Here is a 13,718-nt window from a genome sequence, read left to right as displayed (position 1 = left end):
ACCCTAGATACTCTCGATTCCCATTCGTGTAATCAAGTCCAAACTAAATCGCCACTGAGTGACTATAGATCGATTCTCTCCCTTGCTTGTCCCTAACACTCTAAGACCACGTAAATTGCGCTTGTACCCTTTTCAACAAATAACATGTTCACCGAGGAGTTCTCAATTGGAAATTTCCAAGAATGTGCAAGATGCAAATAACCCCCTGACCACACACCACTCGTCTTTCGCCGATAAGCCGTCCTAGAAAAGACAAGCATTGTCCTGGCGCACATGACAAAATGACAGAGAAGAGAGGAGAGGGAAGAAGAACGAGGCAGGCAATAAATGGGGGCGAGGTAATAATAATATAGGTTGCGGTCTTCAAAACACACAGGGCGTTTGGTGTGACCCCATTGTCGATATCTCCTCTCCTCACCCTTCCCTTGTGTTCTTCAATTCAATTCTGGCCAGAAGCTGCCCCCCTTCTCCTCCTCCCTTCTCCCTCCTGGTGCGCAAAGATCTTCAAGCTCTTCAAGATTCAGCAGGCCGGTAGGTACGCCGCAGCATCCTTTTATCTCGTTGCTTTGTGTGATATCTCGAACGGCTGTGCTGTTGGGGGGTGAAAGAAAGATTGTTGGTGGTAGCTCCTTTGGGGATCCAATCCAGAGGTCCTGACCCTCTCACCATTTCTTCTTGCGATGGTTTGGCTTGGTGCCATTTCCCTCGAATCTGTCCCGGATTGCTAATTGTCTGTGGTTCCAAATGTTTTTTCTTCTCCCAAATTGTCACTTGTGTGTAGACTAGTCCATTATATCTTCATTTTCTCCTTAACTAGCAAGATTGTGTTATGGAGAGCTCTTGACCAGAGCCGCTCGTCGGGTGCTTCTTCTCAACGAAATCTTCCGTTCCAGTTCCTGTGTTCGTCCGTTTCAGTGTTCCTTAGATTAATGAGTTTGGCCGGCGCTGCCACATGATTTGGTGCCGCATTAGATTATTAATCAATCACTAGACCAGTAGCCCAAGGGATCCAAGAATAGATATGCAGAAAAAGAATGCGGCAGGAGGAAGGAAGTAGTAGGTTCTTTGCTTTGGCCCAGTTGGCATCCCATCAAGTGATGCTTGATGCCATTTGTTTCTTCTTGCTGCTGTTGGTGCCAAAAATCATTATACTTATTAGTAGTACTACTACTTCTCTGAAAGGGGATAACATACCAATGTGGCCTACTTATTAGTTTTTTGTAAGCTAAAACATTTTTGTCTGAGAAGTAGGCCTACATGATATACAGTATGGTCTAAAGGTAGGCATCAGTAGATGCACCGAGGAAATTAAGGCAGAAAAGAAGGAGCAGAAAGCGTTTGAGAAAAGGGGATAAAAACGTTTGTGTCTAGTACATCTTTACACCTCAGATGCTGGTCAAATTGTCCTGAAAAGGCCCTCAATCAGAGGCTTAGATAACATGAACAATACTTTAGAAAGCATGCTGGGATTTTTTTTAATCCTTGTAATTGTTTGTCAACACTGCATTGGTTGTAGCAACAGGTTGGTTGTCCATTTGCTTCCTCCTTCTGGTACTAGTGTAATGTATTATACTAGTTTCAGACTGTCGGTGCTCCGTCGCATCATGTACAACTCAACGTTGTGCAGAAAAAATATATCAGTTTTTCTGGGGAAAGCGGTGTCGTTCTTAAGCATATTTACAGTGTTTTTATTGCGAAAATCGTATTGGTACATGATGTGACTGCTCATCAGATTCTATTGGAACAAAGGTATCATTTCTGCAATGATTCGGTTAAATTTGTCATAACTCTTGGCATTAGGAGAATGAATTGATTAGATCTGTTGGGTGGACATGATAACTCTTGAATTAGAAAAACACACTAGGCTGATTTGTTGTGTGGATACCACTAGTCCTCATCTCGGAACAGAAAGGGGTTGACTGCCATGCCATGCATGTTACTCCCCTAGTGGTACTGGTATAGTCATGACAGCCCTATCCTTCTCCATGTTTCTCAAGTGACAATCATGGAGGCAAGTGTCCGTTATTATACACCTCTCATCTTGCATGGAGGAAACACCATGATTTTCATCCTAGTTGTCATGCAACTTTCTCCCTGGTTTTTCACCTTTGCAGTATACTGTACACTGCCCCTGTCTCCTCTCTTGTCAATAAATCTTGCTTCATCACCTTCCTCATTTGTGACAAAACCTAACAAGTTACTAGTGTTTTCTCAGAAAGAGATCATGCCGTGCGCCGCCGAGCTTGTCAACGGTGAGGGGGGCGCCATCAAAGTGGGCACAACCGGCACCATCGGCTCGCTCATGACGAGAGAACTGGAGGCCATCAAAGTCACGCCGCAAGGAGCTGCCACCCCGCGCCTGAGACGCCAAAGCAGTCCGGTTTCGGTGCCCTGCGGCGCTAGCCCCCGGAAGATCATCCCAAGGAAGAGCTCGTCCAGTGTCTCCAGCAGCAGCAATGGCAGAGCTGACCGTGTGAGCGCTGAAGAAGCCTGCAAGACAAGGAGGAGCTCTCAGCGGAACAAGTCCAGCTCCCCAATGCTGCACTCGGACGGTGTGCTGGTTGACAGGAGCCCCAACTTCGAGAAGGCCAAGAAGAAAGGAAATGTGCATGGCGTCGAGGTGGTGGATGTCAGGTGCGGTAATCCGATGAGCAGCCGCCTCAGGAAGCTGGGTTTCTCCAAGCTGTCGGAGACCTTTGCCTAGCCCTAACGGAAGATGACTGAAATCAAAGCTGCTGCTGTTGTTGCTGCCCTTTCCTGGAGGGCATCTTGGGTTTCTTTGTGCAAGCCTTTGGAGGGCAGTACGATGCCATCTTTGGTGAGCCAATCATTTCATCCACCTGACTGCATCCCTGTGTGTCGCAATCCCGTTTAGGTCAGCTTTCCTGCTCATGTGCTCTGATGCGTGGAAAGGTAGTCTAGAAAAGCATTTCCCATCAGAAGCTAGATGTCAAATTGTCAATGGATGATATAATGTAGTTCTCGGAAAACCTGGCTTCTGGAGTACTCCCTGCGTTCTGAAATAGATAGATGACCCAACGTTGTACTAACTTTGTACTAAAGTTAGTATAAAGTTGGTCATCTATTTTGGAACGGAGAGAGTAGCAGATAAGCTTCCTAGACTCTTGAATTGAGTTGATGCTCTTAAGTGAACAATGCAGTTTCTGTCACCGTTAGATCCCATGTGATAGAGACTAGAACGAATGTACCCTTTACTGCTGCAACTCGCAGTGGAAGAACTTGCGAGTACTGCCTAAATAGCAGCTATACTTTACTGAACAAGCATGATTGGTGGTCAGTGTCGTGTTTTGTGAGCCAGCAGAGAGGTGAGTCCCACGGAGGAGAGAGAGACCCGATGGAATTTAATTTAGAGTTTTTTTTACGGAAAGCCTTCATTGCTAGCTTTATTAACTTCGAATAATACTTACATCGACTGCTAAAAATTTAACAATGAGAAACTCCGAGGTACGTCCATCCACACAGTCGGATTGTTCGTACGCCCCATTTAGCTAGCTCATGAGCCACTGATTCTATTACTATGCTCAATAGTAACCTTCCCGACTTCACGCAATAACTCTATGCAATCATCTAGTATTGGAGCTGCGACCATAGAATCTCTCATGAGCCACTACATCGAGCCCACGACCTAGAATGTCCCTTGTTAAGACATAGAGAATCCACCACAATGATATTGTCCATTCTCACTAGCACATTGTTGCATCTAAGGCTTTGGATTAGCTTCAATCCTCCCCGAAGTGTCGCTCCTTCTGCTGATACAACATCTGCAACTTGCTCAAAATGTGAAGTGAAAGCTGCAATAATTACCCCTGTGGTGTCTCGTCTCTAACGATAGCTCTGCATGATCCTGAGTGAAATCCCTCGCTGAACGAAGCATCAACATTCAATAATTGTTGTGAAGCTAGAACAATAGGCCATCTATTCTGTCTAGGGGTAGGAGTTGCTTTCGCAGCCACACGAGTGAAATTTAGGGCCAACGCATGTATTGCTGTGGATTTTGAATCCTTTCTTTCCATCTGTTGCCCTAAATTTTCATCCATCCATTTATCTGACAAATACTGAATATCATGACAGAATGGATGGATGGTAAGAAAGGACTCGCTGGTAAGGCGAGTCCTTTCTTTCCATACGAGTCCTTTCTTTCCATCCATTTACTAATTTCTGAATCCTTTCTATTAAATGTTTAAAACAACTCACCTTGTCAACTCCAATCATTGAGGGGAGGCCCAAATATTTGTCTGATAATGATTCTGTCATGATATTCAGTATTTGACAGATTTCTGCCTTCACGTCCACCTCTGTATTGGGACTGAACAAGATCGAACAATTTTGCTTCACTTACCAGACGTCGAATAGTACTCATCTAGGATTGTTATTATTGTCCGGGCATTTACCTGATCTTCTCATTAAAATGAGTGAATCATCAGCGAACAATAAATGAGAAATCTTTGGGGAGTCACGACACACCTAAACACCCCCAAGTTACCAACTCCCTCCTCATGGGCAATAAGTGCAGAGAGGCCTTCCGCACACAGGAGAACCAAATATGGGGAGAGAGGGTCCCCCTGACGAGGACTTCTTGTTGGTGCAAAATGTAGTGTTTCATTAGAATTGAATCGTACCTTATACTCAATGGAAGTGACACATGCCATCACCAGTTTTATCCATCTCTGGTCAAATCCAGGCTTCCCAAGGATAGCTTCCAAGAACACCCACTCGACATGATTGGCGCCAGGAACCTGCCGCCGGAGGTACGCCGCGGCCACGCCGGGATGGCGAGTCCTTTCTTTCCATCCATTTACCAGTTTCTAAATCCTTTCTATTAAATGTTTAAAACAACTCACCTTGTCAACTCTAATCATTGAGGGGAGGCCCAAATATTTGTCTGATAATGATTCTGTCATGATATTCAGTATTTGACAGATTTTTGCCTTCAACTCCACCCCTGTATTGGGACCGAAGAAGATCGAACATTTTGCTTCACTTACCGACTGACCATACGCCGAATAGTATTCATCTAGGATTTTTCTCAGTGTCTGGGCATTTACCTGATCTGCTCTCATTAAAATTAGTGAGTCATTAGTGAACAATAAATGAGAAATCTTTGTGGAGTCATGACACACCTGAACACCCTTCAAGCTACCAACTCCGTCCTCCTGGTCAATAAGTGCAGAGAGGCCTTCCGCACGCAGGAGAAATAAATATAGGGAGAGAGGGTCCCCCTGACAAAGACCTCTTGTTGGTGCGAAAGGTAGTGTTTCATTAGAATTGAATCGTACCTTATACTCAACGGAAGTGACACATGCCATCACCAGTTTTATCCATCTCTGGTCAAATCTGAGCTTCCCAAGGATAGCTTCCAAGAACACCCACTTGACATTTGGCTCTAGGAACCTGCCGCGGGAGGTACACCGTGGCCCGCCAGGATTCCTTTTCCTGATTCAGTCCAGCGCTGACCAGCAGAGGTCGCACATGGTGGCGGCAGCAGAAATTGCCGAGGCCAAGAAAAGAGGTGAGAAACGCCAAGAAAGTAGCTTAATTGGGGAGCACCCCACCGTCGTCATCCGCTGACGGCCTCCTTCGGCGGCGGTAGGGTGAACGAGGTGGCGAAGAGGAGGATTTTTTGGATGGTGGCGGGGGGCCTTTGGAGTCGCCTCACGGACAACCCGGGTGGCTAGGGCGTTTCCAAGCCCCCATAGTTCACATCCACCAATTATGTTATGTTTGTAGTAGGTGATGAAATGGATGTTGGAGTTAGAGTGAGGGCTGTTTAATTTCCATGCTTCAAAACCTGAGCCCACTGACAAGTGCATGATCTAATTCAGAGTGCAATAGTAAAGAACTAGTTCAGACAAGTGCATGATCAATTTCACATAAATTCCGTAGCATGATCAAATTCCTACAAAATTTAGTGCAAATTTTAGAGAATCAAGTTCAGTACAGTGCATCATCAAATCAGTAGACCATGTAGTGTCTTCTTCCAGATCAATTGGTTATGTTGGTCTTTTAGTAGGTGCCTCAACTTCGAAACTCCATGCCTCTTATTTCCTTTGCCAATGTTTTGCTTAAGAATTTCATCAGGCTTGACCTCATTCAGGTGGTAGATAGGTGTGATCACAGCAGGCAAGTGAACAGCAGGATGTTGCACCATATCATCAGGTTTGTTTGGCATCATACTGTTGGTTTGGTTAGCGTAAATACGGAGAAAATGTTGTGGTACATAAGACATAATATCCCGAGTGCCATCCATCGAAATTAGCTTTGTCAATCTGTTAGAGTTCACATTGCCACGGTTTGCAATTGTAAATAGGTATATTTACTGGCTGATTAAACCTACTTTCTTAACCAAATCATGAACTTGTTGTGTTGTCCACTGCTCCTCGTCAAAGAAATTATAGCAGACTGATTTTCCACCCACATAAGACCTGTATTTGCCGCCACCAAGGAACCATCCTCCATAGTTCACTTGTACATTGAACTGTTTACTTCTTGGAGCTAGATTGGTAATATTGAGATCAGCAAGAATCCAACAAACTGGAGCGTAATAGTTACTACAACACTTTGAGGATATGATATTTTACTACAACAACTCATAGATCTATTGAACCCCCTCTTCACATCTACCCCAAAATCGAAAGACTCAAACTAAAAGGCAGAAATCACGTAAATACATGCATCCACTACAATAAAAAAGAGACACATTCGTGATAATACGCGTTTGTTACAGTAGGCCATATTTTCTGTCACCCATGTACATCAGTGATGGTTTTGTAACAAAATCAAGATAGTTATGCTTGTGCTGTCGGGGATATGTTCCATGACAATACTGGCTTTTTCATCACAGAAGTGTCAACTTCCATGATGATAGCTGGCGCGTGATACGTCTCCAACGTATCTATAATTTTTTATTGTTCCATGCTATTATATTATCTGTTTTGGATGTTTAATGGGCTTTACTATACACTTTTATATCATTTTTGGGACTAACCTATTAACCGGAGGCCCAACCCAAATTGCTGTTTTTTTGCCTATTTCAGTGTTTCGCAGAAAAGGAATATCAAACTGAGTCCAAACGGAATGAAACCTTCGAGAGAGTTATTTTTGGAACAAACGCAATCCAGGAGACTTTGAGTGGATGTCAAGGAACAAACGAGGCGGCCACGAGGTAGGAGGGCGTGCCCAGGGGGTAGGCGCGCCCCCCACCCTCGTGGGCCCCTCTTGGCTCCCCTGACCGACTTCTTTCGCCTATATATATCCATATACCCTGAAAACATCCGAGAGCACCACGAAACCCTATTTCCACCACCGCAACCTTCTGTACCCGTGATATCCCATCATGGAGGGCTTCTACATCAACACCATAGCCTCTCCGATGAATTGTGAGTAGTTTACCACAGACCTTCAGGTCCATAGTTATTAGCTAGATGGCTTTTTCTCTCTCTTTGAATCTCAATACAAAGTTCTTGATCTTCTTGGAGATCTATTTGATGTAATTCTTTTTGCGGTGTGTTTGTCGAGATCCAATGAATTGTGGGTTTATGATCAAGATTATCTATGAACAATATTTGAATCTCCTCTGAATTCTTTTATGTATGATTTGTTATCTTTGCAAGTCTCTTCGAATTATCAGTTTGGTTTGGCCTACTAGATTGATCTTTCTTGCAATGGGAGAAGTGCTTAGCTTTGGGTTCAATCTTGCGGTGTCATTTCCCAGTGACAGCAGGGGCAACAAGGCACGTATTGTATTGTTGCCATCGAGGATAAAAAAGAAGGGGTTTATATCATATTGCTTGAGTTTATCCCTCTACATCATGTCATCTTGCCTAATGCGTTACTCTATTCTTATGAACTTAATACTCTAGATGCATGCTGGATAGCGGTCGATGTGTGGAGTAATAGTAGTAGATGCAGAATCATTTCGATCTACTTGTCGCAGACGTGATGCCTATATACATGATCATGCCTAGATATTCTCATAACTATGCACTTTTCTATTAATTGCTCGACAGTAATTTGTTCACCCATGGTTATATACATGATCATGCCTAGATATTCTCATAACTATGCACTTTTCTATTAATTGCTCGACAGTAACTTGTTCACCCATGGTAATACTTATGCTATTTTGAGAGAAGCCACTAGTGAAACCCATTATTAAGGAAATTGGTATCTAGTAGCTGCTCGGTTGGCTTGGGAGTAGCGATTAATCGGTGAATCGTCCTATTAACTGGATTAATTGGTTGGTCATTAATTGGTAGTTTAAATAGGAACCTGCAAACATTTCCTAGTTTTTTTATGTATTGTACGCTACTCTCATGCTCTCACATATGTAATATACCAAAAATATGGTACAGTTTGATCAAATCCTAGCTATTGAGGAGCGGGAGGGGGATGGTGAGGTTACATGCCAATAATTTGGGCTTTGTTTGCTAATAAGTTAATAGGCCAGCAGGGATTAATCGACCCAACAACTGACTAATCGGTCTGACAGGCTAGTTAATCGGCCTAACGGGCCATTTAATCGATCAAACATGCCATTTAATCAGCCTGACAAGTTAACACAATGAATAGGTGTTATTCGAATCGGCCATCCAACGAGTAGCGATTAACTGGCCCGTTAACTGATTAATCAGACAAATTCTTGAACAATGGTGAAACCTATGACCCCCGGGTCTATTTTCCATCATATAAGTTTTCGATCTATTTTATTTTGAAATCTTTACTTTCCAATCTATATCATAAAAATACCAAAAATATTTATCTATTATCTCTATCAGATCTCACTTTTGCAAGTGGCCGTGAAGGGATTGACAACCCCTTTATCGCGTTGGTTGCAAGGTTGTTATTTGTTTGTGTAGGTACGAGGGATTTGCATGTAGCCTCCTACTAGATTGATACCTTGGTTCTCAAAACTGAGGGAAATACTTACGCTACTTTACTGCATCACCCTTTCCTCTTCAAGGGAAAACCAGCGCAGTGCTCAAGAGGTAGCAAGAAGGATTTCTGGCGCCGTTGCCGGGGAGGCTTACACCAAGTCAAGTCAAGATTTGATCTCCCGTCAATTTGCTAATTTCTGGCGCCGTTGCCGGGGAGGTCTACGCACAAGTCAAGACATACCAAGTACCCATCACAAACTCTTATCCCTCGCATTACATTATTTGCCATTTACCTCTCATTTTCCTCTCCCCCACTTCTAAAACGATTTTCAAAAACCTTTGCCTTTTTTGTTGCATTCTTCCCGTATGTCTTTTTGTTCGTGTTTCCATGTGCCTTCTATTTGCTTGCATCTTTGCTTGCTAAAAATCTATTGATATGGATCCACTTAAAGTGTTCTACTTGGATCATCTTCGATCCTTATGCGCTCGTGCTGAAACCCCAACTAGCCTAGTTGATGGGAAATCTTTAGATGAGTATGCTCATTTTGAGCGTCATCATTTGTCTGAAAAGGGGAAGCTCTTATGGTGTCAAATAAATAGTTTGCTATGCTATGCTTGGAATCTTTGTGAAATTTATGATTTTACTTATTGCTCTAAGAACCCTAAAAAAACACCTTCTCTACCTATGTGAGTTTAATGATAATGAAATCTTATCTTCTTATGGAAAGGGTGTTTATAGTTACTATGATATTGAACAAATTGAAGAATTTGTTGTTTTTAAGGGTGCTCATGAAGTTGCTCCTTTGATTGAAAAGTATGATATTACTCTCTACAAATCTGAAAATTCCGACATACTTAAATATTGCTATGAAAACTATGCTCATAATGCCTATGTTAAGGAATTTATTGAGAGAATGACCGTTGCTTTGGAAGAAAATAATGATATGCATGAATCTATAGATAATTATGATTCCGATGATTTGATTGAAATATCCCTTGATGAACATGATGCTTGCTATTCTTGTGGCCATGATGCCAATATTTATGAAGATGAATTTTCTATAGTTCCTTATGTTAAACATGAGATCGTTGCTATTGCACCCATACCTGCTAGTTCCTTCGATGAAAGGCATGATTGCAATGATGTTATTATAAATTCTCTTGATGTCAATTGTGCTAATAATATGCAAAACCCTAAGCTTGGGGATGCTAGTTTTGCTATGTCTACTACTTGTTGCAATGATCATGATTGGGGTGATTCTTCTTATGATCTTGAAAATTTATTTAAGCCCCATGATGAATATGAAGTGGGTTTGGAAGAGTGTCAACTTTAGCTGCCGCTTATTTGGAGAATGTTCAATCTTATGAAGTTTTTGATAAAAGTGGGTTTGGAGAGGTCATGACTTTAGTTAATGTTAATCCCACTATTTTGGAAGAGTGTCAACTTTGCATACATGTGGACCGTGTTAAGAATATGTTTTGTGATAGCTATATTGTTGAATTTTCTTATGATCCTACATGTAATCATTCTGAGAGAGGAAAATATGGTTGTAGAAATTTTCATGTTACTAAATTACCTCTCGTTATGTTGAGATTGCTATTGTTTCTCTCTTCTTTCTTGCATATGGTAGATTTTGCTTGCCTTGATAATTTGTTTGCTTATAAAATGCCTATGCATAGGAAGTATGTTAGACTTAAATGTGTTTGTCACATGTTTCATGATACTCTCTTTATGTTTCAATTATTATCTTTCGGGTGAGCATCGTCGAAATCTCAATGCCTAGCTTAGGGCGTTAAACGATAGCGCTTGTTGGGAGGCAACCCAATTTTATTTTTGTTCTTTACTTTTTGCTCCTGTCTAATAATAAATTATTCATCTAGCCTCTTGTTAGATGTGGTTTTATGTTTTAATTAGTGTTTGTGCCAAGTAGAACCTATAGGATCAACTTGGGTGATAGTTAATTTGATCTTGCTGAAAAACAGAAACTTTTGCGTGCATAAGAATTATTTTAATAAATCACAGAAACGTGTTGCTGAGTTGATTCTTTTTGAAGAAGATTAATAGAAAAATTGCATAGGACTTCCTATTTTGGTAGGATTTTTAGGGTTCCAGAAGTATTTGAAAGTTACAGACTACTACAGACTGTTTTGTTTTTGACAAATTCTGTTTTTAGTGTGTTGTTTGCTTATTTTGATGAATCTATGGCTAGTATCGGGGGGTATGAACCATAAAGAAGTTAGAATACAGTAGGTTTAACACCAATATAAATAAAGAATGAGTTCATTACAGTACCTTAAAGTGGTGGTTTGTTTTCTTGCACTAACGGAGCTCATGAGATTTTCTGTTGAGTTTTGTGTTGTGAAGTTTTCAAGTTTTGGGTAAAGATTTGATGGATCATGGAATAAGGAGTGGCAAGAGCCTAATCTTGGGGATTCCCAAGGCACCCCAAGGTAAAATTCAAGGACAATCAAAAGCCTAAGCTTGGGGGTGCCCCGGAAGGCATCCCCTCTTTCGCCTTCGTCTATCGGTAACTTTACTTGAGGCTATATTTTTATTCACCACATGATATGTGTTTTGCTTGGAGCGTCTTGTATGATATGAGTCTTTGCTTTTTAGTTTACCACAATCACCCTTGCTGTACACACCTTTTGGAGAGACACACATGAATCAGAATTTATTAGAATACTCTATGTGCTTCACTTATATCTTTTGAGCTAGACAATTTTGCTCTAGTGCTTCACTTATATCTTTTTAGAGCACGGCGGTGGTTTTATTTTATAGAAATTATTGATCTCTCATGCTTCACTTATATTATTTTGAGAGTCTTTTAGAACAGCATGGTATTTTCTTTGGCTATAAAATTAGTCCTAATATGATAGGCATCCAAGTTGGGTATAATAAAAACTTTTATATAAAGTGCATTGAATACTATGAGAAGTTTGATTCCTTATGATTGTTTTGAGATATGAGGATGGTGATATTAGAGTCATGCTAGTGGAGTAGTTGTGAATTTTAGGAATACTTGTGTTAAAGTTTGTGATTCCCGTAGCATGCACGTATGGTGAACCGTTATGTGATGAAGTCGGAGCATGATTTATTTTTTGATTGTATTCCTTATGAGTGGCGGTCGGGGACGAGCGATGGTCTTTTCCTACCAATATATCCCCCTAGGAGCATGCGTGTAGTACTTCGTTTCGATGACTAATATATTTTTGCAATAAGTATATGAGTTCTTTATGACTAATGTTGAGTCCATGGATTATACGCACTCTCACCCTTCCATCATCGCTAGCCTCTCTTGTGCCTCGCAACTTTCGCCGGTACCATACACCCACCATATACCTTCCTCAAAACAGTCACCATACCTACCTATTATGGCATTTCCATAGCCATTCCGAGATATGTTGCCATGCAGCTTTCCACCGTTCCGTCTATTATGACACGCTCCATCATTGTCATATTGCTTTTGCATGATCATGTAGTTGACATCGTATTTGTGGCAAAGCCACCTTTATAATTCTTTCATACATGTCGCTCTTGATTCATTGCATATCTCGGTACACCGCCGGAGGCATCCACATAGAGTCATATTTTGTTCTAAGTATTGAGTTAAGTAAATAAAAGTGTGATGATCTTCATTATTAGAGCATTGTCCCATGTGAGGAAAGGATGATGGAGACTATGATTCCCCCACAAGTCGGGATGAGACTCCGGACTTTATGAAAAATAAAAGAGGCCAAAGAAGCCCAAATAAAAAAAAGAGGCCAAAGAAGCCCACCAAAATAAAAATAAAAAAAATAAAAAATGAGAGAAAAAGAGAGAAGGGACAATGTTACTATCCTTTTATCACACTTGTGCTTCAAATTAACACCATGATCTTCATGATAGAGATTCTCCTATGTTGTCACTTTCATATACTAGTCGGAATTCTACATTATAGAACTTGGCTTGTATATTCCAATGATGGGCTTCCTAAAAATGCCCTAGGTCTTCGTGAGCAAGCAAGTGTGATGCACACCCACTTAGTTTCTTTTGATGAGCTTTCATACACTTATAGCTCTAGTGCATCCGTTGCATGGCAATCCCTACTCACTCACATTGATATCTATTGATGGGCATCTCCATAGCCTGTTTGATACGCCTAGTTGGTGTGCGACTATCTTCTCTTTTTTTGTCGTCTCCACAACCACCATTCTATTCCACATATAGTGCTATGTCCATGGCTCGCGCTCATGTATTGCGTGAAAATTGAAAAAGTTTGAGAACATCAAAGTATGAAACAATTGCTTGGCTTGTCATTGGGGTTGTGCATGATTTAAATATTTTGTGTGATGACGATAGAGCATAGCCAGACTATATGATTTTGTAGGGATAACTTTCTTTAGCCATGTTATTTTGAGAAGACATGATTACTTTGTTAGTATGCTTGAAGTATTATTGTTTTCATGCCAAAATGAACTTTTGTCTTGAATCTTATGGATCTGAACATTCATGCCACAATAAAGAAAATTACATTGAGAAATATGTTAGGTAGCATTCCACATCAAAAAATCTGTTTTTATCATTTACCTACTCGTGGACGAGCATGAATTAAGCTTGGGGATGCTTGATGCGTCTCCAACGTATCTATAATTTTTGATTGTTCCATGCTATTATATTATCTGTTTTGGATGTTTAATGGACTTTACTATACACTTTTATATCATTTTTGGGACTAACCTATTAACCGGAGGCCTAGCCCAAATTGTTGGTTTGTTTTTGTCTATTTCAGTGTTTTACAGAAAAGGAATATCAAACGGAGTCCAAACGGAATGAAACCTTCG

The 13,718-nt window shown here is 41.1% G+C and overlaps 1 protein-coding gene across 2 annotated transcripts; it reads left to right on the top strand.

Moving 5' to 3' along the window:
- Positions 1 to 258: 258 nt before the first annotated feature.
- On the top strand, positions 259 to 3,170 carry LOC123044665 (uncharacterized). 2 transcript variants are annotated; one of them, XM_044467479.1, is made up of 2 exons: positions 259 to 531; positions 2,216 to 3,170. In XM_044467479.1, the coding sequence occupies exon 2, from the start codon at positions 2,225 to 2,227 to the stop codon at positions 2,702 to 2,704; it is 480 nt and encodes a 159-aa protein (XP_044323414.1). In that variant the 5' UTR covers positions 259 to 531; positions 2,216 to 2,224; the 3' UTR covers positions 2,705 to 3,170. The 2 variants fall into 2 exon arrangements, with proteins under 2 accessions (XP_044323414.1, XP_044323413.1); XM_044467478.1 differs by having other exon boundaries at positions 278 to 535.
- The last annotated feature ends 10,548 nt before the right edge of the window (positions 3,171 to 13,718 follow it).

This window comes from Triticum aestivum, chromosome 2B (assembly GCF_018294505.1).
Source record: "Triticum aestivum cultivar Chinese Spring chromosome 2B, IWGSC CS RefSeq v2.1, whole genome shotgun sequence".
Lineage (NCBI taxonomy): Eukaryota > Viridiplantae > Streptophyta > Magnoliopsida > Poales > Poaceae > Triticum > Triticum aestivum.
Note: the sequence above shows the minus strand (reverse complement) of the source record. Positions and strands in the feature narration are given on the sequence as shown.

Bases quoted from the DNA above. Each gene is read 5' to 3' on its own strand.
- LOC123044665 (XM_044467479.1), top strand. From the start codon at position 2,225: ATGCCGTGCGCCGCCGAGCTTGTCAACGGTGAGGGGGGCGCCATCAAA.